Below are 27,143 nucleotides of genomic sequence, written 5' to 3' on the forward strand. Positions count from 1 at the left end.
ATATGTTCCCTTGGTAACTTGTTCATTCAGAGCCATTGTCTGTCCATTAATTTTTGTATTCTGCTAGAGTAGGGAGCCCAGGGTTAACACGTTTAGTCTTGAGACTCCATTCACATGCAGTGTTGTGTGATCTAGGTAGATAAAATCACAAAATTAGTAGCAAAATCTTTATTTTGCTAGCTTTTGAAATAGAAAACATGAAGACATTGCTATAATAGTTGTCCCCTTTTAAATAGCCATGTGCCAAACTTTGCCACAGTTTTCCATTTAATAGTCCCTTTATCAGTCCCTAATAGGGAGTCTTCACTGAGGCATCTAGAGATTTCCTTACCGGAAAACAGGTTCTCAAATTTCATTGCATCATGACCCCCTTTTTGACCATAAAAATTACTACATGACCAAACACCCGGGCTAGGGCGGCCAAAATCCGGGCCCTGTCACCAGGGGTGGGTGTATCCTAAAGCCCAAGGGCTTCAGCCCTAGGAGGGGGGCCTGTAACCTGAGCCCTGCCACACCCACAGCTGAAGCCGTTGGGCTTTGGCCCTGGGCAGTGGGGCTAAGGCTTTGGTCCTGTGCCCCAGCATGTCTAAAATGGGGTTGTGACCCACTGTTTGAGAACCCCTGCTGTAAAACAAGCGTGAAATTGGAAGATCAGGGTGCAGCCTTGCTGGAACTGACCTGATTTCTAGCAGCCATAAGGTGTGTTTCCTTAAGTTCTACTTTGCTATGTAAATTTTGGATTTAGAGCTGGCAGTGGTGTCTTTTAAGAGCCCCATATCAGAAGAGATCACACTCCCGTGCAATCTGTAGAATGTGAATATGCAGAAGACTGCTGCGGGTGGGTGTTCACGGTGTGACGTGAACTGGTAACTAAATCAGGTTATGCAGGTGGTTCCAACAATGCAGTAATGGAGTCATTCAAAATCAGTTCAATTCACACTATCTGCTCTAGTGAATATGATCTGAATTGCCTGCTATGTCATGCTGGAGCCCAGCAGATTTGTGCCAGAAAAGGCTTCTTCATGCTTTGCCTTTAATGTTGCTCAGTATGGTGAGAGAGGGGTTGTGAAGCCAGTTGAGTCCTAAGGCTGACTTTTGACTGCACATGAATCCAGTTTCTTGCTGAATTATTTTACCAACTGGACTGTGGCTTGGTCACTCTCCTCTTATGGGTAATTTCAAGGGGCAGCTTTATAGGAAAGCCTGTTGAGCTTTGTTGGCATTTGGGTGTTAAATGGTTTCTCTTGTAGAACAATACTCAAGATCACAGGAGGAGAAGCCAGGTAGGTAAGTTTTCCAAGGACACTAGCACAAAATCAAAACACTGCAACTTTGCCTTTTATTCAGCAAATTTTTCTTGCAACAAGTCAGTACAAAAGGTGACTGTAAGTAGCTAAAACACATACTGGCTCCTCTTCCACCCTTCCCACTCTATAACAGATTGAGTCCCTCCATCCAAATAAACTCCATGAGGGGGTCGAGTCTCCAGCAGCCCCTTGCATGGAATCTTTTCAAGAAAGTTTGTAGGGAGAATAGAGTTCCTTCAAAATGACCGATAAGAAAAGCATCAAGTTTCTGGTCGTTACCTGGAGGGGCCCTAGATGTCTCTGGAAAGAAGGAAAAGATTAGAACGTGACAAAACTAATTTAAAATAGATCAACATAAGGTTTTTTAATCCCATTCTGTGCAGTAAATTATTGCTCCTTTAGTGCCATTAGGTAAAAGCAAAGATTATATAACTAAAAGCAATGGGAATACAGGGTACTGAAATCAAACATTACCAGTGATCTTTCAGGAATCCCCCCAGATATACTTAGATTATATACTTGGAACAAGTTTAGAAGTAATTTCAAATAGGATTACTTACTGTGGTGTTCAGCTTCTTCATTCATGGCCCTCCTCTGTAAAACAAAGAACTGTCTTTATACTAGGGTGAGTGGATGTGTAACAGAGGGCAAGAACAGGAGCAACTGTCTTCAAAAGTTGCATCAGTTTCATGTGTTAAGGGGAAAGGTGACCTCATTGAGGTGGCAGATGAGTGAGAAGGCAGTGTCTCATGCCCTGCTGCATCCTGATCGTGGATCAGCCTCATGCAGTGTCTACTTAAATGAACGCAGGGAGTCTGCCTCAGTAATAGGTGTGGAAATGGACTAGCCCCTGCCTGAGGTTTGTAATTAATACACAATGTCCATGTGCTTCAGAAACCAAATGCTGTTTGCAGGATGGATAGTGCTGGATACTAATCCATTACCAAGTGCTTTTAACACATGCTACCTGGTGCGTGCAATGGGATAGCAATTTCACCACTACTGAGATGAAATACAAGTCTTAGGATCCTTGTAACCAATTTCTTCCCTGGATAAAATGGACTGACTTTCTCTGCCATCCCTGGTCTAGTCTCTTTGCTGGTGTCGATTGCCATGTCTGGGTAACATCTACCCTGGGTAGCTCCCTGGGTAATGTCTGCCTTCTCCTGCCTGATTGACCTGGAGGCTGTTAATGGTGGGAAAGTACTAATTTCTAGAAAGCCATTAGCCAGGTAGCCACAAGGAGGGGGCAGAAGCCTGACCAGGCCTGTACTGCAGGAACCTACCTGATCTCCTGGTTCTTGAATATCCCTTCCCCCTTTATTTCCCATCCCTAGCACTGTCCAGGTCACTATAATTCACACCTATCATGGTATCTGGGCCCAATGGGCATGGCTGCAGGCTTTATAAGTGGCAGTGGGTTTTGATGTATCCTCTAACAGGTGAGTGGAGGTTACAGGAAGAGAGAACAAAGTGGGGCCATTACCTTTATTTTCTACTTTGAAATCGTCTGGGAGGAGATTATCTTGCCGGTTCCCTAGAACAAAGGCCAGGAAGGAGAGGATGAGGGCATCCAGGATCCCAATGATGCAGAGGATGAAGGCCCAGCGCACGGTGCATGCCCCTAGTGTGTATTTGTCAGTTTTGTCCCCGCACATGCGCTTCACTTCATTGGAATCCCAACCATCCGGGTAGATCAGGCAACCTATCATTAGGCCGGCCGCTGCAGGGAGAAAAAAACACTGATGTGGGCACAGGTTGCACGGTGGTAGTGCACTTGACTGGAGCTGGGTGGAAAGCGTCACACAAAAAGATTCCTAGATCCTAGTTCATCCTTTTTTAATGAAGGCATTGTGCCCACTCCCCTTTCCACAAAAGTTCAGCACGTGCTTGTGCAAACTGGAGTGTAACCTTTCACAGCCTGAAGTGGATTTTCTGTGAGCATCTTCTCCTGGAACCTTATTATCAGTTAGCATCATGCAGCACCTGAGGCTGTGCTCCTGGAAGCAAACAGCAGAGCTATTGCTGTTGACAGTGCTGGATCAGGCTCGGAATAGAACCAGCCCAGTCTCCGTTATGTGCCCATGACTACAAACCATCAGCTCAAAGAGCAAGCTGTGGACTAAATGAAAATCACAGAACAGCTCACTGAGTGATGAATAAACAGCAGAACATCCATTTCAACTGCTGTGCCTCAGTTCTCCACAGCTGGTGAAATGGAGAGGGAAGTTGCCTCTGTAAAGCTGTTTCTACATCTGAGCATCAACATCAGAACCACACTCAAAGGCTGAGTTGTGCTAAATAATGGGTTTGTTCAAATGGGTTAGCTCTGGTCTCTAACTCACGCAGCTATAGGTAGCTCAGACTCTTACCGACCAATCTGATTAGTTCCTCACGCCAAAGCATCTTCCAATAATAATCATGGTGCACTTTTCTATTGTAAATCTCAAAGTGCTCCTCTCAGGTGGGTATTTATCCTTCCAGTCGGAGGAGCTCTAGGACTAAAATTCATAGTGAGGTGCAATTGGGTTGACACCCGGCAAGTGTAGTTTTGCAGCCAGTGTGTGGTGTCGATGTGATCTCACTTTCCTGGAGCCTAGTTATATGGGAGCCAGGGCGGGTCTGAACAGAAAAGTTATTCAAGTATAGCTAGAACAGTACAAAAATAATAGGAGTACTTGTGGCACCTTAGAGACTAACAAATTCATATGAGCGTAAGCTTTCGTGGGTAAATTTGTTAGTCTCTAAGGTGCCACAAGTACTCCTGTTCTTTTTGCGGATACAGACTAACACGGTTGCTACTCTAGAACAGTACAGTTAAAGTGGTACAACATCCACCCCACACCCCAGTGTGGATGAAGTTATAGCAATATAAAGGTGCCTTATACCAGTGGTGTTTATTGCCACAGGGGGAGGCCAATAAGCTACCCTTCTAGCAATATAGCTATCCACAGTTGGGGTTGTACCAGCGTAACTATTTTGGTTAAAATTACACCTGTCACCAACACAGTCATACTCTGTGAGGCCAGGTCTGCACTGCAAACTGCCAACATGGCTATGCTGAGCAGGGGGGCTGCTGCGCACTGGGGGTTGGCATGCTGTGGCAGCAGAATCCCCTAGCTAGCTAGTTATTCTGGCAAAAGTGTGCTTTAACTGAGATGGTTTGTTTCACTCATGGAGGCTGGAATAAGCTAGTGCGCCAAAAGCTTGGCTTTGTTACCATGAGTTGCATCCATCCTTGAAGCGCTTTTCCGGGATAGTCTAGCTATATTGGCAAAGTGGTCCTAGTATAGGCATGGCCTTAGCATAGGCCTGCTATCCTTGTTTAACTTTTGACCATGTACACACCTAGCTGCTTTCAGCTGCCATCACTGCCATAAATGAGCTGGGAGGGGGTTCGTAATCCCCCTGGCTGTGCTGTCTAACTATCTGTAGTGGAGAGAAGCTGTGTCTCCAGGAGCACAATGCACTTTGAGAAGGGAAATGCTGCTGCGAAATCTCCCATTAACTTGATCACCTTGGCAACGCTCTTCCATTTCTGCACGAATATGCAACAGCATCCTGTCAAAGGCACCATCTCCGTCCCTAGGAGCTGTCTCCTCCTAATGGCTTAAAACAGATTTTCAGTGGACTTGTTTGAGCTGGAGGAACTTGTATTACCATTTGTTTAACCAGTGTTGGGCTAACCTCTACCTAGGTGTATTTTATTGCAGCCCGAGGGATTGACACCCAGGTTAATTTTGAAGTGGTTCCAGTTGGAATCCCACATGGTTGACTCCTTTTGTAAACATTTAGATATCCTACCACTGGGAGTGTACACAACCCAGTTGTCTGATCCGTTCCTGGTCCTGCTTTCACTCATGTACCATGTCTGCACCATGCAACGTCTTTCCCACTGCTATTAGAGCAAATGCAGCAGTGGCTTCAAGTTTTTCCTTTTCGGCCAGGTAGCTTGTCTTCCGAAGTCACAAAGGTGCTTTGGCTGCTAAGTACTGTCTATACTCTCTGAAGAGTCACGATGCGTCACGCTAGGGTGCTAGCCCTCAGAGGAGGATGCCTGGGTCCTAGTCCCAGTTTGCCTCTGGCTGATTGTATAGAAGTGGTCGGGGGGGGAGGGCGGGGGAGGAGATGTGGGGAGTTGTAGCATTTAATTTTTTGTACTAATGTTTCTATGGTGCCTAGCACAGTGCGTGGGCTCCTGGCATCAAGTGATGAATGTTTTGAGATGAAAGGGCAGCGGGGAGGCTGACCTCAGTCCCCACAAGAAGGACTCCTTGTATTCTTCCCCTCAAGCTCCTTGTGTGCCACCCTCCTATCTGTGTTTATTTCAGGGTCTCCCTGCAATTCCCTATGCCGGGGGCTCTTTCTGTCCCCCATGTCCCCATCTCATACAACTGTTTCCTCTTCTCCTCCTCTGTTCCAAGGGCTTTGCCCAGACAAACCGGGAAATGCTATCCAACCAAGAGCAGGACCGCACCAGCTTGGCCTGACAAGCAGCAAAGGCTTGTTACTATTATGTGAGACAGGGACTGTCACATTTGGCCAAAGGTATTGGCCAGTTGCCCACATGAGGATGTAACGAGGACCTTGCCATGGTTAAATTAACAATAGGTGTTGTAAGCATTTCAGATTCCGAGCAGGGATTCTCTTTTCAGATGTGTGTGCCCGGTGCCTAGCACGATGATTGATTTGGAGCTCCTAAGCTACCCTAATACAAATACCGCTGCAATGAATTCTTCAAAATGTCCACATATGTCTCCCTACAAAGGCTGTACAAAGCAACTTCCTAAGCTGCTTGAAAGAGACTTCATTGCTCTTCACCCTCCCCCCCCCCCCCCAGCTGTCTGGGTCAGGGCCAATGTTATGTTTGTACAGTGTCTAGCACAAGGGGGCAGACAGCCTATAGTGCAAATGTAATATCCATCGCAAATCCGCATCCTATATAACTTCAATGCACAGCCTTCTGCCAGAAATATGCACTTCCCTCATATGCTGCAGAAACATTATTGGGCCAAGAGCTCTGGAATGAGAAACTATTTCTTTCTGTGGCACATGCCCTCTCTCCAGTGACACGCGGCTAATGGTTCCCTGAAGTCGCTGCATGCTCGTGGTTATTGTACTTTGATATGCTGTTTAAATTCTGCTGCATCAGGTTACAGCAGGTTAGCAGCAGCACCATCCATCCCTCTTGCTATTCAGTGGTGTAAAGATGCTGTGGTTGCCCCCCCACACACGCACCCTTCCCTGCAGCCACCATTTCTCTCTGTCACTGGGAACACTGTAGGCCAGAGAATGCTCTCAGGACTGTCGATAGCTGCTGCCTGGCAACAGTTTGCTCAGGGTTTTTTTCTCAAAGCTTGAGGGAGGACAGTAGTAATGGTATTGTGCATCTTACTGGCTTTCCATAAGCCATCTCTCCATTTAGAAGCTGTGCCTTCCAGTACACTTAATTACCTTCCCCTGCAGCTCAACATGGAGGAGGAGGGGGATGGGCGGGGAAGCTTTAAAGGAATATCTACATCGTGGACTGAGATGTGATCCTGATACAAATAAAATAGAGGCTCCACCCCACCCTTTATGCCCCTGCTCCACCTGCACCTAAAATAACTAGCCTTCTGGTGTCTGCTCAGTCTGAACATAAGAATGACCAGACTAGGTCAGACTAATTGTCCATCTGGCCCAGTATTCTGTCTCTGACAGCAGCCAATGCCAGATGCTTCAGAGGGCCTGAACAGAACAGGGCAATTAGCAAGTGATCCATCCCCCATTGTTCAGTCCTAGCTTCTGTCAGAGGCTTAGGGACACTGGGAGCATCAGGTTGCATCCCTGACCATCTTGGCTAATAGCCATTGATTGACCTATCCTCCATAAACTTCTCTAATTCTATTTTGAACCCAATTATATTTGGTTGTCACAATGTCCCCTGGCAATGAGTTCCACAGGTTGATTGTGCATTCTATGAAGTACTTCCTTATGTTTGTTTTAAACCTGTTGCCTATTAATTTCATTGGGTAACTCCTGGTTCTTGTGTTCTGTGAATGAGTAAATAACACTTCCTTATTTAGTTTCTCCACACCATTCATGATTTTATAGACCTCTATGATATCCCCAGCCTCCGTTGTCTCTTTTCCAAGCTGAACAGTCCCAGTCTTTTTAATATCTCCTTATACAGAAGCTATTCCATACCCCTAATCATTTTTGTTGTCCTGCTCTGTACCTTTTCCAATTCTAATATCTTTTTTGAGATTTGGGTGACCAGAACTGCATGCAGTATTCAAGGTGTGGGCGTACTGTGGATTTATATAGTGCCATTATGATATTTACTGTCTTATTATCAATCTCTTTCCTCATGTCTTCTAACATTCTGGCCGCTTTTTTGACTGCTGCTGCACATTGAGCAGATGTTTTCAGAGAATTATCCACAATGATTCCAAGATCTCTTTCTTGAGTGGTAACAGCTAATTTAGACCCCATGTTCTGTATGTATAGTAGGGTTTATGTTTTCCAATGTGCATTACCTTGCATTTCTCAACATTGAATTTCATCTGCCATTTTGTTGTCCAGTCACCTAGTTTTGTGAGATCCCTTCATAACTCTTTGCAGTCGGCTTTGGACTCAACTGTCTTAAGCAATTTAGTATCATCTGCAACCTTTGCCATCTCACTCCTTATCCCTTTTTCCAGATCATTTATGAATATGTTGAACACCACTGATCCCAGTACAGATCCTGGGGGACCTGCTATTTACCTCTCTCCACTGTGGAAACTGAACATTTATTCCTAAACCTTTGTTTCCTGTCTTTTAACCAGTTACTGATCCACAAAAGGACCATCCCTCTAATCCCATGACAGTTTACTTTGCTTAGGAGCCTTTGGTGTGGCTCTCAGAAAGTTCAAGTGGGTTATATCCACTGGATCATCCTTGTCCAAGTTTGTTGACCCCCTCAAAGAATTCTAATTGATTGGTGAGGCATGATTTCCCTCTACAAAGGCTTTGTTGGTTCTTCCTCAACATACACCTCTACCCCTATATAACGTGACCCAATATAACACGAATTCGGATATAACACAGTAAAACAGTGCTCCTGGGGGAGCTGCGCACTCCGGCGGATCAAAGCAAGTTTGATATAACGCTGTTTTACCTATAACACGGTAAGATTTTTTGGCTTATGAGGACAGCGTTATATCAGGGTAGAGGTGTATTGTGTTCATCTATTTGTCTGATAATTCTGTTCTTTACCATAGTTTCAACCAATTAGCCTGGTACTGAAGTTAGGTTTACTGGCCTGTAATTGCCAGAATTGCCTCTGGAGCCTTTTATAAAAAATCAGCATTACATTCTGTCCTCGAGTCATGTGGATCAGAGGCTGATTTAAGTGATGGGTTACATACCACAGTTGTTAGTTCTGCAATTTCATACATGAGTTCCTTCAGAACTCTAGGGTGAATACCCTCTGGTCCAATTATTACTGTTAAATGTTATCAATTTGTTCCAAAATTATTATTTTTTTCATCTATCAAAAGACACCTCAGTTGGGCACAGTGCCTCAGATTTGTCCCCTAAAAAGAATGGCTCAGGTCTGAGCTTCTGCAAAGCAATCTGGTGCAGGAAACCATCTGCCTTTCTAATACATCGGCCAGGCTGGGTAGCAGAGAGTGGTCTCTTTCAATCAAGAACAGCTGCAGCCACATTAGTGGAGTTTGTTCTACTCCTCATAAACACGAACCTATCCTTGATCTCATAGAGCGATGCACACACACGAGGTTTGGTGTGCTTCTCACAAGGGGCCACATTATGGATTTTTTTCACACTCTGAGTACTTATGCAATCAGTCATTGGACTTATTGGTGGACTTATGCATTAAAGTCAATGACACTGCTCACTCCTGAGAATAGAGGCCCCACAATCTGGCCTTATGTGGTACCAGGCAAGTCCACCAACTCATTGCTCTGACTCACTCACTGGAAATAGTTTATTCCACCCTAAAATCTTGTTATATTCTCAGGGGTTCTCGCTCTAATTGTGGTTCAACCACTTGCCTTTTATGCTGGTAGGGCCGTCTTTGACTAGCAACTGTGCACAGTACAAAGGCTGAAGGAAGGAAGTTAAGTTAATAAGGCACCATGGAATTTAATGGAATTGGCAGAGAGAGCCGTGTTCAGCTGCTATTGTGTGTGCTGTTCTCACATCAAAGGCTTTTATATGACTAACGGCCCCAAAGCTTATAGACTTGAAGGCCAGAAGGTACCATCATGACCATCAACTCTGACCTCCCGCATGTTGCAGCCACACCCAAGGCACAATCCTATCCCTCTTTCTCACTGAATTCAAGGCAAGAAAAAAAAGTTAGGAGGGTAAGAGAGAGAAGATTACCCTCACTTTTATAGGTGAGGGGACTGGTGGCACAGAAAGTTCGTGAGACAGAGTGGCCCATTGGTGGTTCGCTACCCTGTCAGCAACTCATGTCAGCCCTAATGTACTCACTGCACTCCTACTCATTGTTGTCATAATGTTTACCCAAAAGGTGGCATGTAACATATCACTGGAACTCAGAACTCTCTGATCATTAATATTCTTGCATGATGTATGTATGGTAAACCCGCAAAGGACTTTGTAGAGCTGAGCTGCAAATGCATTCTTAATATGGATTGTCAAGCAGTGCCTAAGCCATGCCTGTTCCAGACAGAGGCATGTGGTTCCACCTCCTTGAACTTGTGTCTGATGTAAATTAAGCCAGGTGTGATGGAAGATTGTAACTTTCTGAAATTAAGTTTTTAGTGTTAGAAGCATATTTTTACTTTTGTTTGCTTATAACCCTTTTTCTCTTTATTCCTTATACTTGGCATCACTTAAATGTTTGCCTTTTGGATTAGTGAACTTGCTTTACTTTTAATAATAACCAACACAGAGCTGTGACTGCAGCGAGTCCTTGACAAACCCCAGTTGGATTAACGAGCTGCTGTTTACTGTCTCTTTAAAGGAGCAGTGAACTTAAGGTCTAGAGGACTGGATGCTACAGGGCAGTGGGTGTGGGGGAAATTTGGGAGTGGGGTCATGTTGGGGACACCCTGTGAAAAGCCAGAGTGTGACCATGCTTCTAGGCTGGCTGATGGTCTCAGGGCTGTGAGCCACAGCAGAATACCATTTAAGGCACCCAGAGTTGCAGGGCAAGGGTGACACAACCCCTTACTGGCCTGGTTGAACCCCAAAGTGTCACAACAAATCACTGTGGCAGAGTCACAGAATTGAACCTGGATCACCTGAGTCTCAGCCTTATCCCCAGACAATCCTTCCTCTCAGCCCATCAGTTGCCACTGGAGCCTTTTATCTCAGCGGGTGTCCCTTCCACGCCCCCCACTGGCTTTGAGATGTGATAGAGAAATCAGAGAGAAGCTACAGGCTCTGTCCATGGTGCTAACACAATCTGCCTAACTCTGCGGCAGGTATGGAGAGCCCCTGACATGAGGCCATCCAGCAATGCCTCCAGAGCTGATCAGCTGAGCTAGGACTGCAGGTTAGACTGGTGGCTACTTGATTGCTAGAACCAGATTGTGACTCAGTCAGCAGAGACAACAGAGGCTGGTGAAAGGCTAAGGTGGCTTGGAGGCTGGTGTACATCTCAGGAAAACTAAGACAGTGTGAGCTGTTAGGAATAGAAGGATGTCTGTATGGTTAAAGCGCTCAGGCGATCTCGGTTCAATTCCCATCCTGCCAAAAGACTGCCCATGTGCCTTGGGCAAATCACTTAGGCCAAGATTTTCATAACTGCCCAGTGTATTTGGGTTCCTAACCTGAGATATCTAAAAAAGACCCTGGTTTTCAGTAAGTACAGAGCCAAAAGTGTCTCATGTTGGGCACCCAAAACCACTCATCGCTTTTGAAAATCTTGGCCTTAATCTCTGTGTGCCTCAGTTTGCTATCTGTAAAATGGGGGTAGTCACGCTCCCTTTATCTGGTCTACTTCAGTTGTGATCTCTTCAGCACTGGGATTCTCTCACTGTCTGCTTGCACAGCGGCTGGGGCCTCTGTGACCTACTTTTGTACAAGGAATATACGAGGCTTCGGACCACTCTACCATGGGACTTGGTGGAAGTCGCATGGTTTGCAATATTTAAAACTAGACTGGGCAAAGCCCTAAACATATCGACTCTCAAGCACAGTTCAGCACAGCCAGGGAGAGGGTGGTGTGAGTTGGACTGGATAATATCATGGCTTCCTTGGCACGGCTGAGTTTGGTTGCATCTGTCTAAAGACCCGTCCCCCTGCCGGCAGGTGTGTTTGAAACGTGGTCCCTAGGAAAGCACAGGTCTGGTTGCATTGTCCATTTGCTAGCAACCAGCTCAGGCACAGACTGAAACCCTTTCTTCACCGTGAGATTTCCAATGTCCAAACCCAAATCCTCAATCGGTGCCCCCAGTTCCATCACACTAATGCCCTAGCACTTCTCGGGGGGAGTTAAAAGCCAAGGCATCCCAGCCTGGCTGTCCTCTATCTACTTGTTGTACTGGGATTGGAAGGTAATAGCTTTTAGCCTCCATATTTCATCTTTGAGTGTATGTAAGAGAAAGGTGGCTGGCTGTCAGTCATATCCCAAACCCTCCTTTACCCTAATCAGATAAATGCTTTATTTTATTAAGGTGATTGAACTCTCTCACCATGTTTCTCTCTATTATTAATCTGTTAAAAAGCCATGTGTCACCTGAACACAGCACAGCTCCTAACCCTTCCCTCTCCGGTCTGTCTGCCTCCAAAGGGAAAAGATGGTGAGAAGGGACTAAGACTTTGCTGCTTTCTTTAGAAAATCAAGCTCCTTCACAGGTGCTGCATTGTTTCCCCATGTGTCACGTTAATAGCAGAAGCAAATATATAAGAAATTGCTACTCAAATCCTCTGGGGCAGCAAATCTTCGGTTGTTCAGGTTCCTTGGACTTTTGAACTGCTTCCTTTCTTTGAGATTGTTTCCTTTAGACTAGTTGGAATTAGCTGATACCTTAAGGGCTAAAGTCAGCCCTGCTGCAATTCCATTGCCTGCAGGGGCTTTTCACCAGCACTGAAGCTGGCCCGACTTTCTCTATCTCCGTGGCATTTTCACCACCAGCAAGGTTCCCTGCCTGCTGAGCCAAGCAGGAACTGTAACAGGATGCTGCCTTCCTCTTTGACATCAATATTTCAGGAGGCTGGATGGGATTGGATTTCAGCAGCTTCTTGCTGTGACAGGGAAAGCACACGGCCTTCACCATGCTCCTTGCCTCTGAGGACTAGTATTGCTGGCAGGGTTTAATTAATGGTAATTCCACCCAGTAAACCCCAGGCTAAGCTGAGTGGGTTGGATAGCCTGGAAAGTTGTTATCCTTTTGTCCCTAGTGTCACGGTAAGATGCATGCTCTACTTTCTGATGTGCTGGGTAAACAAAAGGAGCACTGGCCAGCAGTGGCTGTAAATTGCCTCGCTATATTAGTCTGCTCACGCTTATCTGCTCCCTGACCTGGCATCTGCTTGGCCTGTAGTCGCTGCAACCTGAGTTCATTAAGTGAATAATTTTATGTTCAATAACGCTTGCCTTACTGCAAGCCAATCAAGTCCCATACCTCAGAGCATCAGGTGACTGCCATAGGAGTTGGAAGGGAATTCCCCCCCCCCCCGCCCCGCCATGTACAGAATTGCACCTCTTGTTGGGTGCCTAAGGGCTTTGCTTCATATTCCTCTAAAGCATCAGCTACTGGCTGCTGCAGTGAGGGGAGAGGCTTAGTGGACTAACTGTCTAAGCTAATAGGGCAAATCTTGACCTCATGTCCCATTTTAACTCATGTTCCTCATTTGTTCTCTGCAAGCCAGGAAAGAATTACAGGTCATGCAGGGGTGGCGAGTTATATGGGCCTGTGGTGCCCAGGCTCCAGCAATATTCAGGGCCCAGGGGCCCAACTCCACCACTGTTCGGGGCTGGGTCTCTCCCCCTGGCTGGCCCCCACCTGCTACCCCTGCGCGCCTCCCCAGGGCCCCGGAGCATCCTTGCCTCAAGCCGGTGGCTGCCGCCGCAGGGTCCTAGAGCCCTCCATCTACTAGTGCCAGGGCAGGCTGCCCCTGCCCCTGCCCTTCCACCTCAGACCCTTCCCTTTTCCAGCAGGACCCTCCACCAGCACAGGGGGCCCCCTGCCTGCAGTCACCACTCCAGTCCCACTCTGGGCAAGGGGCAGCCCCAGCACCACCCCCAGTGAGACTATAGTGAGGGGTCACAGCAGGGAAGGAGGCACACATGTGATGGCAACCCTCCCCCCGGCACCCACCACAGGGGAGGCGAGGGGGTTCCTGGACCTGAGAGGGGCCCTAGGAGCACGTGCAGTGACAGTGGTGCAAGGTGAGTGTGCTACTGGGAGGGAGAGGGGGCTTTCTGCTTCCAGCTGGGGGGAGTCCTCTCTGGCCCCAGCCCTGCGGCAGCCTGCCTGCACCCCAAACCCCTCAACTCCAACCAGAGCCCTCATCCCCCCACACCCTAACCCTCTGCCCCAGCTCTGAACCCTCTTCTACATTGTGAACCCCTCATCCCTGGCCCCACCCCACAGCCCTCACCCGAACCCTCTGCCTGAGCCCCTCCCACACTCCAAACCTCTCATCACCAGCCCCACACAAAAGCCCTCACATTTTTACATTATTTAAAAATATATATACCGGCTTACAAGGCAAGTGTGGGGGGGCGGGACTTGGACCCATTCTGGGCACCACCAAAAATTATACAAACCTGCCGCCCCTGAGGACATGCGTTTTAGAGGCAGGGAACTACCCCACCTCCAACGGCAGAGGAGGCAGAGAGAGAGGTGAGTGTGCCTCAGGCCCACATTTGTTCCTGACTTTCTCACCTGTTTCTTTAACTGGAAAGGATTTTGTCTTTCTGCTCTAAGTAGCACAGGAGAACCGCACACATGCATGTTTGCTTCACCCAGCCTCTTTCCGTCCAGAATTGGCCTGGCTTCGCAAGCACAGAGCTGTCTCTTACAGAATGAAACTTTGGGCAGAAGTGGTTAGTGGAAAAGTGCCCCACTCCAGGAGGGGCCCCACTGAAATCAATAGGAGAGTTCATGTAGGATGGTGCTTTTCATGACGAGTAAAGTATTAGAGTGTGGCCCTTTATATCTGCCTAAAGTAAAGCTTTAGATGGGAGACGGTTCTGAGCAGTTCTTCCCTTCATGCTTCAGCAAGTGCAGCTACTGCACCAGCAAGAGCATTGCTTACCTATGTGCAATGAGTTTGACAGGTCTCAGCCCACTTCTCTAGGACCTGGTGTCCATGTTGCAAAATCACTCTCGCGCTTGGCCCTAAATGACACCTTTATTGGTAATGTGGCCTAGCAGATAGAGCACTGAACTTGGACTCAGGAGACCTGGCTCTGCCATTGGCTTGCTGGGTGACTTGGGGCAAGTCACACCACTGGTCTGTGCCCCAGTTTCCCCCTCTGTAAAGTAGGGGTGATGCCACTAACCTCCTTTGCGAAGCACTTTGAGATCCCTGGATCAAAAGTGCCATGGAAGAGCTAGGTGGTATTATTACTGGCAGTCTCAGCAGAGACCCCCATGAGTGTGTGGCTCAGGAAGACTATAAACTACCTTCTTCCTCTGTGACGTCACCCTGCCAGGGCATAAATGAGGCACAAAGGTAGGGTAAATGGGGGTGATCTCAAATGCCTGAATGGGCCTGTTTTATGGCTGGGGAGGACAGCAGGTTCTAACTCTGTCCATCTGGCTCCTTTAGCAAGCATTAAATTGACCCAAATTGTAGAAAAAAAAATACAGAGTCAGTTTCTCTGTTCAGTCTGCAGTTGCCAGCCCTTTATATTGCTTCCCCCAGCTCTGGGAATGTCCTGATCTCAGATAGGCCCTGCAGGGGCTGTGGTAACACAAACAGTAATGAGTTGACTCTAGGACATGGATGCATTTTTGCCCCTGGGACTGGGTTGGCTGTACCCCTGGAGCCCCATGAGCTACTCACCTGCTGCCAGCTGCATCCAGGCACAGATTTTGTAGACAGTGGCTGAATTGCAGAAGAAGAACAGGCTGAAGCAGAGGATGCAGCCAATGATGAGGAAGGTAGAGATGCCCACGAAGAACATGGCCGTTTTGAAGGCACTGGAGGGGATGGTGCCAAAGTCCAGGGGGCTGCCCTTGCAGATGAGCTCGCCAGTCAGGGCGTTGCCAATGCAGTAGGAGAAGAGGCCGAAGTAGCCGGCCTGCGGAGTGTCGATGCTGTCACCGATCCAGTAGGGTTGGATGAAGCTCACCACCATGATGACCGCAAAGCAGAGGGTGAAGAGCGCCCACAGCACCCCCATGGCCCGGGCGTTCCGCACATAGTTGGTGTGGTAGATCCGGGCCGCTTCCTGGGCTGGCAGCATCTTCCCCATGGCACGGCTGGGTGGGCTGCTTCTGGGCTGGCCCAGGGCTGGAGGTGTGGGGCCAGGGGCTCCCTGGCTGGGGGGGCTGCCTCCTTGTGGGCACCGGGCTCAGGCTGTGGGCTCCCAGGGAAGTTAGTGAGGTGGGAGGGTGCCCTGCACCCCCCACCCAGGGGGCAGCTCTGGGACCTAGCCCAAAGTCCCGTGTTCAGGGCCCAGCTCTGGAGATCAAGCTCCGGGTCTAGATTCTCGGTTCCAGCCCCCGTGCCCGGCTCCGAGTCCGGGTCCGGACCGGGATGGGCTGCCCGGCTCAGTCGCTCCGGTGCCCGGCTCCCAGCCGCGCTCCTGGGGGACCAGCCGCTTCGCCCCGGCCCCTCCCAGCCCCGTGTCTCCCGGCGCGGGTGTCTCCTCCCCCGCGTCCGCCGCGCCTGCCCCCGTCTGCCCCTTCCCTTGGTTCCTCAGCCAAGCCTCCGGCAGCGGCCCCGGCCCCCTGCTCCTCCCCGGGGCCCCTGCGCGCCCCCTGGCCCGGAGCTCCCTGCCCGCTCCCTGCGCGCTGCGCTCTGGCTGGCTCCGGGAGCGCGATTCAGCACCGCGGAGAGCGCCCGCTGGGGAGCCGCCCGGCCTGGGCAAAGGGGCCGGAGGCAGGGGATCCTCGCCCTAGAGTGGGGAAGGCTGCCCTGGGGGGATCTCGCCCTTGTGAGCCCGCGGGTGGGGGGGCTGGATGGAGAGATCTAGAGTGAGAACAAGCCAAAGAGACATGGCACATGTTCCTGCCCCCCTCCTACCCCTAGGTGCCTGCGGCCCCCCCGCCAAGCCCCCACCTCTCAGACACGCTCTTCCTCCGTCCATCATCCACTGAAGACCAGCTGGGGGCCCCGCCCCTGTCCAAGCAACCAACCAGGGACTAGCCCCTGAATGGGGGCAGGGGACTGTGCCTAAAACAAGGGACAGGAAAGGTGGGGAACCAGCCAAGCGGCTCTCGGGGCTTGTGGGGGGAAGGACAATATGGTTATAGGGCCAGATCTTCGGCTGGGGGGAAATCACTGCTGCTCCACTGAAGTTAATGGTTCATTTAGCTGGAACAATTTGTGTAGTGGGGGGGCTGAGAGCCATTGAACCAAACTGTCAGCCCTGGATATGATGGAAACCACTTCAAGCCAGGGTGTGCGGCAGCCCCCCTCGTGCCAGCACCTATGTTTTATGTTTTAGTGCTGGTGAAAGTGCTGGATTGACCATCCCAGATGGGGAAGTCCTGTTTATTCGCAGATCAGATACAACACCAGAGTGTTTTCTCCTTCTTACTCAGCCTAGCTGCTCCTTACGTAGCTGTATCTCTGCTGGAAATTTGGGGGAAAATCTTCCCCCATTGCACTAGCCTCAATAGTGCTAGCACTGGCCACAGCAAATGGTGGAGGCAGGATATTATGCCTGTCGCATCTAACCCTGCCCTGACAGTGGTAAAGCAACCTTAGCCCCATCTCTGTGGCTGCTTCCAGGGGCAGAGCAGCATTGTTGTTTATTTGTATTGCCATACGCATAGGAGCCGTAGTCCTAGACCAGGACGCCATTGCGTCAGGTGCTGTACAAACCCAAAACAAAAGGACAGTCCATGCCCCAAAGGACCTACAATCTAAGTGCAGTGCAACACACAGCGAGATTTCCCAACAACATCATTGCTTTCCTGGGAGGAAGGATTTAATCGATACCTCGGTGTTAGCTTTCAATATTATCTGAACTCCTTTAAAAGGAAGAACTTTATTATTATTCTAGCTCATTTAGAAGGGATCATTTCATGTCCTGTAATATATACTACTTACTTGATTTTCCACTCCATGCATCTGATGAAGTGGGTTTTAGCCCACGAAAGCTTATGCCCAAATAAATGTGTTAGTCTCTAAGGTGCCACAAGGACTCCTCATTGTTTTTACTGTTATCTGAGATGATTGCACTAATCTGGAGAGTTTTCAGAGGACGAGGGAAGAGAGTTACACCAGAAATGCATTTGACCCCACAGGGATTGCCTTTCTGGTTTCCCAAGGGCGCTGAGTCTACCAGGAGCAGGATGGCCAAGGCAAATGTTGGGATGGTGCTGAATTATTATGAATGACTGATTCATATGAATGTAGTAAGGCTTGGTACATCTGAATTTGCTAAAGGATTCTGGGAGCAGGGTTCTCTTAGTATCAGATCGTATGCTGAAATTGCACTTGAATGCTGATATAACTATGGATTATGAATGGTTAACCAGAGGCTCTGTGTGTGTGTATTTTAGCTGACGCTTTTATCATGGTTAAGGCTACGTTTTAGTCACGGGTATTTTTAGTAAAAGTCACGGACAGGTCATGGGCAGTAAACAAAAATTCATGGCCCGTGACCTGTCCATGACTTGAACTATATACAACTAAGTAAAACTTGGGCCGGGGGGGAGGGGCACAGGTGCTCTGGGGGGGTGCAGTCCAGGGGTGCTGCAGGTGCTGGAAGGGGTGTCCCGGGAACCCTGCTGGTGCTGGGGGGGAGGCAGGCAGCAGCGCATGGCCCGGGACCCCTGCTGGTGCTGGAGGGGGGGGGCAATGGCAACGCGCAGCCCAGGACCCCTGATGATGATGGGGCGGGGGGAGGGTTGGCAAGGCTGGCAGGCTCCCTAGCCGGCTCTGACCAACATGTCCCTGCAGCTTCTAGTGGGAGGGAATGCCAGGGGGGCTCCATGCTCTGCGCCCGCCACAAGCGCCTGCTACGCAGCTCTCATTGGCTGGGAACCACAGCCAATGGGAGCTGCAGGGGCAGTGCCTGCAGGCAGGGGCAGTGTGAAGAGCCCCTGGTCCCTCTGCCTAGGAGCTGCAGGGACATGCTGGCCACTTCTGTAGAGCCCCAGCCTCCAAGGTAAGTGCTGCCCCAAACCCCTACCCCAGCCCTGAGCCCCCTCCCACACCCAAATTGCTGCTGTTGCTGGCCCAGGGGCTGCCCGGCCACAGGGTATATTTCAGGGGCATGTAACTCCTTTGAGAGTGAGCGGTATATGTACTAATAACATCATATGTGCAGTGGCAGTTCCCCAATTAATATCTAAAGAAGTCTGTGACCCTGTAGGATGGGGTCTCAGGGTAGCCAATACCTTGCTATGAGGTATTTTTGTGGGACTTTTGGACCAGAGGGCCTCAGGGTAGCTAAAACCTTGCTCTGGGGGACATTTGACAGACCAAGTACTTGAGAAGAGAAGAGAAGAGAAGAGAAGAGCAGAGAAGAAGAAGTCTCCATCCAGGACAGGTAGCTATACCTGCTTTGTTTGCAATCAGGATACTGTGTAGGCCCAGCGTTATAGGGCCTGAGGGTTTATGCTTGGGGAATTGAGGCTTATTAAGAAGACATATTGTATAGCCTTTTACTGCTTGTGTGAGTCTTTCTCAAATAAATTGCTGTGCATTAAGCAAATTGTATCTGAATTTTCACTGGTACAATCTGCCCAGCTGTGGGCCATTAAAGATCTGTTTCAATGGTCAGGACAATAAAAAGAGTGGCTGGAGAAACTCACCTGCTCCTGACCATCTGTTATCGCTCAGGATGGCTAATAAAAAGGCTGCAAACTGAAAGGCTAGCAAACAAGTTAATCATTGTTAAAAGTGGACGGAGTGTAACAGGTGTGAAACCTGCCCCGCTCCCAGAGCTGGGTTCCTTTTATCATCCAGTCAACCTGCGTCACTGAAATATTTTTTAAAGCAAATATATCCAAGAACAGGTGCTGTTTGCCGGATCCTTCTCGAGGCTCAATGCTGCCAAGTGTTTATCAGTAACGCTGTGGAGCTCTAGCAGACACTTTTCAGGAGTGCAAGGTACAGCTGGACTGGCTGAGGAGAGAAGGTGGGCTGGATGCTTACAGGTTTTTGTCACAGTGCCCTGGCTAATTTATATTCAGATGCTACTAAATAGTGCTAATTAGACTATTTGCTCATTTCAGTGGAACGCCGACTCTTTTAGATCCATCTGGCTATACTGGAGAAATAAGTTTGCTAGCCCCCTTGTGGCACATTGTTTGGCAGTGAAGTGGTTAAGTGGACTAGATTTACTGATACGGGTTTGCAAAACAGCAGAATCAACTTTCATTTTATTATCGTATCCCTTTAAAACGAGGTAATAAGGGAGAGAGGATTGTCCGGTACTTAGATCATGGGACCGAGCGCCTGGAGTTCTAGATCCTATTCCCAGCTTGGCCAACAAAGTCACCTTGTACAAGTCACGTTAGCTCTTTGTGACTCGCATTCCCCGCTGTAAAATGGGGGGACAGTGCTTCCCTAACTCCCTGGCCCGAATTCCCTACTGTGGTAAAGCTCGCTAAGGTCCTTGGAAGAGAGGTGCGATATAACTGCAGAGCAAAATAGAGTCAGTGCAGCAAAACTGCTCAGACCATCTCGTAAGTCTCAGAGCTCTTTACAAATATTAATTAAACCTAAGCAACTGGCCCAAGGTGACTCAGTGAGTCCAGGAATACAACCCACAAGCAATGACTCCCAGTGGTATAACCACTAGACAGCATTCCCACCTTGCAGAGGAGGACTCATTGGATAGCAATGGTAGCCTGTGATGTGAAATTGTCTCTTTTCTGGTGAAACCTTTGGGTTCCATTTGCTCATGTGGGCCCTTTGCCTGTTTCTTCAGGCTGTGGAGCAAGCATGGCTTGATCGCTCATGTGTATATTTTGCTTAGCTCACTTGGCTTCTTTCTCATGCCAATGAATATGAGAGTGGAAGTTTGGAAAATGTAATGCTCCCTGTGAATGACCTAAAGGATGAAAATATATGGAGGTGGGCCATGATCTGAACTCTGGGTCCAAATTCCATATATCCATCAAGGGCTGGATCAAAGCCATGACTCCCCCAAAAGCCTGGGCTTTGGAGATCTTGGGTGCCAATCCTGGAAAATCTGATCTCCTATTTCCATGGAGTGGATTTCATTTCTTGATCTCTCTGTTAAAAAAACAACAAAACAGCTGTACAAAGATCTGTTTGATGGAGATACAACCAGCTTCTGATTCTGTTCATGAAACATTTTCCCTTTGTCATAGGAAAAAATTGCCAAATTTCCCTCAAATAGTCTGATATTTGGATCATGGCTAGAGCGGAAGGTCCTTGCTCAAATTCAAACAAAAATAATTACAATGGCGAGTTTAACTAGGAAAAGGCAACTTAATTCCCTAGCAAACTCTTTATCTTAATTCCCTTTGTTCATAGTCCAAAATGTGTTTTCATGGGGCAGCTCCCTGTCTGTACTGATGGTTCTGGTTCAGTGCCATGATTTTCATTGTTTCTCTGCATTTGCAGCTCCCAGACAGAGCAGGGCTGGCTCATCAGAACCCAACAGGGTGAAATCATTCCCCGCTTTGTGCTTTCCATGAGCTTGCTGACGTCGCCTGTGAGGGACATGCAGGTGCACTAAATACTTTCCAGAGCCTTTGAGAATGATCAGAAAGACCCCAGAACAAACTGGGTGCTTCTTAGCTGGTACAGCACCTCGAGGAGGAGATAACAGCAGAGAAATGCTCTGATCCTGCACTCCTCACTCAGGCAAAACTCCCATTCACTTTAGTGGGTATTGTGCCCAAACAAGGACTTCAGTAACAGGCTCTAAGTCCTTGTACAGTATAAGGAGGCTTTACCAAGTCGGGGCGGTGAACTACACAGGCAAATTCGGGTTGAGATTGCCTGTGTAAGGACTGCAGGACTGGGGCCTTTCTTTGTTACTTTTGATCCTTCTCTTCTATTTCCACCTTCGATATTTCAGAGCATGAGAGAATTCATGGGCTGGTTTGGCCTTATCAACAGAGAGATGTGTGCTTACGTGATTGGGAGAGGGCTGGTGACGTGATGGCAGATCTGCTTTATAGCCCTGGTACACTGCTGTGCACCTGTTCCTGCCCTGAAAGCCCCAGACGGATTCTTTGGCTGCCCTACGACCAGATGGCGAGCGCCCTGCTCCTGCTGCTGCTGCTCTCCCTTGCCTCAGCCTTGTCGTTTTCTCACCAGCGAGGCCTCATCTTCAATTTGGTAAGAGGAGACTGGGAAATGCAGAGTTTGCCTGGGCCCAATCCCACGTGCGCTCCAGGGAGGGAAAGTCTCTTGGAGCGGTGGGGAATTAGCTGCCCTGCAGATTTGCAGGCTGTGGCTCAGAATATCCCGCTGCTTCCTTTTGGTGTTCAGTCAGATTCCCTGGGAATTTCCTGTGCTGGAGGAGAGAGGTTTTCAAAGGCATCTGTTGCAGCTTAGTACTTCATTTCAATTGATTTCCTTCATTCTAATGACTTTATGGGCGTTTCTGTGGCCCCTCCCCATGCTCGTATGGGAATAACTTACAACTTTGGATGGATTAATTCTAACTGCCTCACTCCCCATGGGGCAGGGAATGATCATTTTCCCAATTTTATGGATGGGGAAACCGAGGCACAGAGCGATTAACGGCCTGCTTTGCAGTGGTGTCAAACAATCCCATCGCCCATTGAAGCCAAGGGGAGGGGAAGGAGCTCAGCATCTCTGAAAATCAGACCATTGCTAAGAGTCATGGCCAGAAAGGAAGCTTATGGCAGAGCCAGAACGGAGGTTTCTGGTGTCCCGGTCCAGGGCTTTAGCCATATGTCAGTTGCCACACATTGTCTTAACCACAAGCCAATTCACTGGGTTTGTGACATAAAAGGTGATGGAGCCAGTCAGAATGTGTAACTCGAACCAAGCCCTGGAAACCACAGCCAGGGCCTTCGTGGGATTCAGGGTGAAGAGGGGGAAAGGTCAGATTCTCGGACAAGGTCACTGGAGCTGGGACATGCAGCCTTCTGGGCACATCCCAGCAATGGCAGATTTCGTGTGTGTGGAAGTGTGCACAATGGACTCACTTTTGGGGGTGGATTCTGCTATTCTTACTTGTGATTTATTCAGGGCAAACTCCTATACACCTCCCTGGCAGTCTTACTTGAGTCAGGACTGAAGAAAAACTTCAGGATTTGGCCTATAGTGAATTGGATGAAATAAAACTTCATTTAGGGGTGTGTGTGCGTGTGTGTGTGCGTGCACACGCACACGCCATAGGTGACTGGTCACCTCAGACAAGGTCCACTTGGTGTGTACGTGCCTATAAATACACACTCCGCACCGAGATATACTCATAAGAAACCACCCAGAGCAATTTTTTTTCACAGTCATTTCATTCCAAGTGGGACTCATGTTCTCCGCCAGCGGAGACTCGCCACAGCAGAGCTGGCTGGAGGCAGGGCCCGGCGTGCAGGTGACAGAGCGCAGCTGCAAGGTGTGGCTTCCCGTCTGTGATAGGAAGAGGCACAGGGAGACGGACCTTAGCTCTGGGACCCTTGGGGGTCCATGCGTCGGTTCTCACTGTGCGTTCCTTCCAGGACAATGGGGAGCTGTGTCTGCAAAGTGCTCAGTGCAAGAGCAGCTGTTGCCACAAGACTGGCGTGTTAAGCCTGGCTCGTTGTGCGAACCGAGCAGCCGAGAATCAGGAGTGTTCCCCCAAGGTACGTGGCCCGCTAGCTCTGGCTCACGCTCCCACAGATGTGCCTTGTCCTTCCTCCTTAAGCAGCGGGTAAAGCAGCTGAGATCCGGATGTGCAGGCAGCTGATAGAGACCCACGTTTGCAAATTGTTTGTGAGTAACAACTATGGGAAGAGGCAAAGCTCCAGCAGCTCGAGGATCCCGGTCCAAACACCTTTGTGGTCCCTTTTCTGTGACATGCCGATAGTCCCTAGTGCGCTTCCTCCTTGGGCCACCCCCTTGAAAGTTCTTGGGTGCCCTCAACACCTTCCATGCAGGCAGGGCTGGATTTTCAAGGCAGGTCCCTCCCACTCTGGGAACACCTCTTCGCCAAGGTAGCTCCCATTCTCCCTCTAGTAACAGCTGCTTTCTGAAGGAAGGCTGCCTGGCTCCCTTGCCCTCTTGGCAGGCGCTTACCTGGTCATAGCGCCCAACAGCCCCTCTGCGGGGCCTTCCTAATGCCCCACTCAAAGACTGGGCAACTCTAGGGCTTCCCATTTAGCTGCCTCCGGCAGTGGTGTCCTAGCCCCCGATGTGGCTGATGATTTGTTTCCAGACTGTGCTGTACGATTGCACAGGAAGGCCCGATCCCTGCCCAGAGAGCTCAGGCTGGACGGACAAAGAGCATGGAACAGGGTAATACCACCTCCGGGTCAATACATGGAGGTATCAGTGTAACTGAGCCTGCTGGGCAACAGCGGGCTTAGAATGTGGGACCCTCACAGCTAAAATCACGACACTTGGCTGCTTGAGCTAAAGGACCACATTTCCTACCTGGAACTCTTGTAACCAGCCAGTAGAGGGTGACAAAGACCCATGCTTCATGAGGTGCGTTACTAGACACTGTCTCACGCCATTGGCCCCTCCCCTCGCCGTTATGAGCAGGCTGGTTGTTTGCAGGCATCGTGGCGGAGGTGGGATTTGAATACAGGGAGGGCTTTGTGGAGCTGCTCAGGAAGGGTGTCCCACAGCAGACAGCTGGTTGTAGGAGAAGCAGACTGGTTTGCTGAGGCCTTGCTGGTAGACGAGAGGAGGCGCTGGGCATGCTGCAATGTGCCGTACTATTACCCAGACCTTTGTGTCCCCTGCAGAGCATCTATGGGGTTTACTACAAGTGTCCCTGTGAGAATGGCTTAACCTGTGAGGCCGATAAGAGCATCGTGGGATCCATCACCAACACCAACTACGGCATCTGCCAGGATCCTGGGAGCTCGTCCAAGTAAAATGGAGTAACAGCATAGGAAATGCTCCCATCCACGTGTCCCACAGCCGCCCCCCCTTCCCACGCACGTGCCCCACAGCTGTTCCCCCTTCCCACGCATGTGCCGCACAGCCGTGCCCCTTCCCACGCATGTGCCGCACAGCCGTGCCCCTTCCCATGCACATGCCCCACAGCCGTCACTGGTTCCCACTCATGCGCCCCTCCTCTCCACCATATCTACTGTATACACCAGGCACCTCTTCCTATGCTCCTTTCCCCACACCTCTCACTCCACCACATACAGATGCCTGCCTCGTTACGTACTTATCCCCATACCCGCTTCCACCCAACCCACACACTGATCCCTTCTGCTGTCACCAACACCTGCACCCATCCCTCCACACCGACCCACACCACACGCACACACACCTACACTTAGTTCTGCTGGAGTAACGCACAGGGATCCTGAATGACATTTGATTATCGGGTGTCCCTCTGTGCTAGTTCTAACAATTCAGAACACCCTTCCCGTGTCTCTGGGTGAAACAAGAACGCATCAGTTCAATACCCTCCAAGAGCCATTATTGTCTCTCCCCCACCCCCCAAAAATAACTACCTGCCTCTATCACATGCTGTATCTTCAGCTGACACTTTGCAAAAGGGGCTGCAGTCCCCTTCCTGGTGCCCTCTCCTGAATCCCATTCTTCATAAGCCGTGCCGTCCTCACCCAGCCTTGGCCCTGACTTCCCACTGATTACATCATTGTCTCTCTTTCTGCAATAACTGACTGGCTTCTCCATGGTGCTGCAGCAATTCTTGTGCCCATCCATGTCACCCTAACTGCATCCAGCTGGGGATGGGGGGGCGGGGAGAGGAAGGAGTTCTTGTTGGACTTTCCAGTGAAACTTTTCTTCTCCTGGGGTAAGATGAGATCAGGCATTGTTCCCCACCTCCTCTAGTTAATGCAGAGGTAGCAAGGCCAGGACCTGTTCCAGTGACCAAGATACAGGGAGCAAGGGGTCTGTAGCAGGTGGGAAGGGAGAGGCTGGGTGGGAGGTAGGGTAGATGGGACTTCAGACCAACTCAAAGAAGGCTCATGCCTTGGGCAGAACAAGGTTGGAGAGGATTTCCTCTCTCTGGGTGAAATCCACCCCTGCGCATTGGGTATTTCAGGTGGTACAAAAGCCCCGGTCCAGGGTGAATTTATCTCCTAGACTGATGCTTGCTCAGTATTAGCGCTGGGCATATAACTGCGATCAGTACTGTAGCTGGTTAACTCAGCCAGTCATTCTCCCTGTGGACTACGCAGGGCAGAGTGCAATTTCCTCAGATTGAGGAAATCATTCAAATCACTGAAATCATTCAACTAGCAGCTTTCTTTGTTCTCCAGCCAGACCTCATCTCCCAGGATGCATCGTGGCCACGCGACTCCCACAATGCACTGCCTCTCCTCCCCCTGAGAGGAGATCATGGTGCATTGTGGAAGACTGAGTCCAGTCAGGGAGCCTGGTCTACAGAGGTGAATGGGAGCATGAGGCACCCAAACTACAATTCCCATGAGGCACCGCAGCAGCCTTTCAGAATTGAACCATTTTGGTTTTCAGCCAAAATACTTCAGACTTTGATTTTTATTTCTCACCAAAAGTTAAATTTTTCAGCAGGGAAAACCCCCATTTTCTGACCAGCTCTATTCACACTACCTCCTACATGGTGTTACCAGAGAGCTCTATGTATGTGTATATAATCTGTAATTATGTGTAAATAGTTAACAGATAAGGTGCCAATAGCGGGCAGAGTTCCTCGGTTTTGTCCACCCCCAGGCTGCCAGTTACAGCCCTGCATGTGACCATTTTTGCCCTTCCTTGACATTGGCCAGCTGGGTCCATGCCTAGTAACCGGGACAGAGGGGTGCAGCCCTGGCCCTCCGTGTACTTGAAAGAGGAGCGAATTCTGCAGGAGACCCTCCACCCCTCAGGCCTCTTCCTTTGGCAGGGAATAGGAGAAGGGGTCCATGAGGCAGCTGGGCCCCAGGCCAATTAGAGCTTTGCTGGTGGGGCCTACCACCTTGCATTTGCCACAAGAGCTGTGGGGCAGGCAGCATGGCATGTGGGCATAACAGCCTCTCCCCAGTCTGCTTTGCTCAGCATTCGCCCCATACTAAGCCCTGGCTGTGACTCCGCTTTGAGCCCAAGTCCCGCTTCCATCCATGCTAGGGTTACCATATTTCAGCAAGCAAAAAAGAGCACGGGAGGAGCCCCGCCCTAGCCCCGCCCCTGTCCTAGTCCCGCCCCTGCCCCTCCCACTCCCCCCCCTCAGAACCCCCAACCCTCCCCCCGCTCCTTGTCCCCTGACTGCTCCCTCCTGGGACCCCTGCCCCAACTGCCCCCCAGGACTCCACCACCTACCTAAGCCTCCCTGCCTCTTGTCCCCTGACTGCCCCCTCCTGAGACCCTCCCCCCATCCTAACTGGCCCCCTAGGACTCTACCCCCTACCTGTCCCCTGACTGCCCCAACCCTTATCCACACCCCCACCCCCAGACAGACCCCTGGGACTCCCACGCCCCATCCAACCACTCCCCACCCCCTGACAGCCCCCCCCCGAACTCCCTACCCATCTGAACCCCTCTGCTCCCTGCCCCCCCCGAACTCCCAAACACCCCCCCCCCCGCTCCTTGTCCCCTGACTGTCCCCTCCTGGGACCCCTGCTCCTAACTGCCCTTCTGAACCCC

General features: G+C 49.8%; 2 protein-coding genes across 6 annotated transcripts; one reads left to right on the top strand and one right to left on the bottom strand.

Annotated features, from left to right (window-relative positions):
- Window positions 1-1,320: 1,320 nt before the first annotated feature.
- LHFPL5 (LHFPL tetraspan subfamily member 5) lies at window positions 1,321-16,081 on the bottom strand. The gene is made up of 4 exons (XM_005311650.4): window positions 15,288-16,081; window positions 2,794-3,030; window positions 1,868-1,901; window positions 1,321-1,607 (listed from the first exon to the last, which is right to left on the bottom strand). The coding sequence occupies exons 1-3, from the start codon at window positions 15,697-15,699 to the stop codon at window positions 1,885-1,887; spliced, it is 666 nt and encodes a 221-aa protein (XP_005311707.1). The 5' UTR covers window positions 15,700-16,081; the 3' UTR covers window positions 1,321-1,607; window positions 1,868-1,884.
- A 2,371-nt stretch (window positions 16,082-18,452) lies between these two features.
- CLPS (colipase) lies at window positions 18,453-25,194 on the top strand. 5 transcript variants are annotated; one of them, XM_065592394.1, is made up of 5 exons: window positions 18,496-18,567; window positions 18,883-18,951; window positions 21,460-21,722; window positions 23,075-23,197; window positions 24,305-25,194. In XM_065592394.1, exons 3-5 carry the CDS (start codon window positions 21,543-21,545, stop codon window positions 24,434-24,436), a joined length of 435 nt encoding a protein of 144 aa, XP_065448466.1. In that variant the 5' UTR covers window positions 18,496-18,567; window positions 18,883-18,951; window positions 21,460-21,542; the 3' UTR covers window positions 24,437-25,194. The 5 variants fall into 5 exon arrangements, with proteins under 5 accessions (XP_042717429.1, XP_065448466.1, XP_065448469.1 ...); XM_042861495.2 differs by lacking the exon at window positions 18,883-18,951 and having other exon boundaries at window positions 18,453-18,567; XM_065592397.1 differs by lacking the exon at window positions 18,496-18,567 and having other exon boundaries at window positions 21,501-21,722.
- The last annotated feature ends 1,949 nt before the right edge of the window (window positions 25,195-27,143 follow it).

The sequence above is a fragment of the Chrysemys picta genome, chromosome 4, assembly GCF_011386835.1.
Source record: "Chrysemys picta bellii isolate R12L10 chromosome 4, ASM1138683v2, whole genome shotgun sequence".
In the NCBI taxonomy this organism is placed as follows: domain Eukaryota; kingdom Metazoa; phylum Chordata; order Testudines; family Emydidae; genus Chrysemys; species Chrysemys picta.

Coding starts and splice junctions, on each gene's coding strand:
- LHFPL5 (XM_005311650.4), bottom strand. CDS start 15,699: ATGGGGAAGATGCTGCCAGCCCAGGAAGCGGCCCGGATCTACCACACC. Junction 3,031..15,287: donor CTGGATGCAGCTGGCAGCAG/GTGAGTAGCTCA, acceptor TTCTCCCTGCAG/CGGCCGGCCTAATGATAGGT.
- CLPS (XM_042861495.2), top strand. CDS start 21,543: ATGGCAGATCTGCTTTATAGCCCTGGTACACTGCTGTGCACCTGTTCC. Junction 21,723..23,074: donor GAGGCCTCATCTTCAATTTG/GTAAGAGGAGAC, acceptor CGTTCCTTCCAG/GACAATGGGGAGCTGTGTCT. Junction 23,198..24,304: donor ATCAGGAGTGTTCCCCCAAG/GTACGTGGCCCG, acceptor TGTCCCCTGCAG/AGCATCTATGGGGTTTACTA.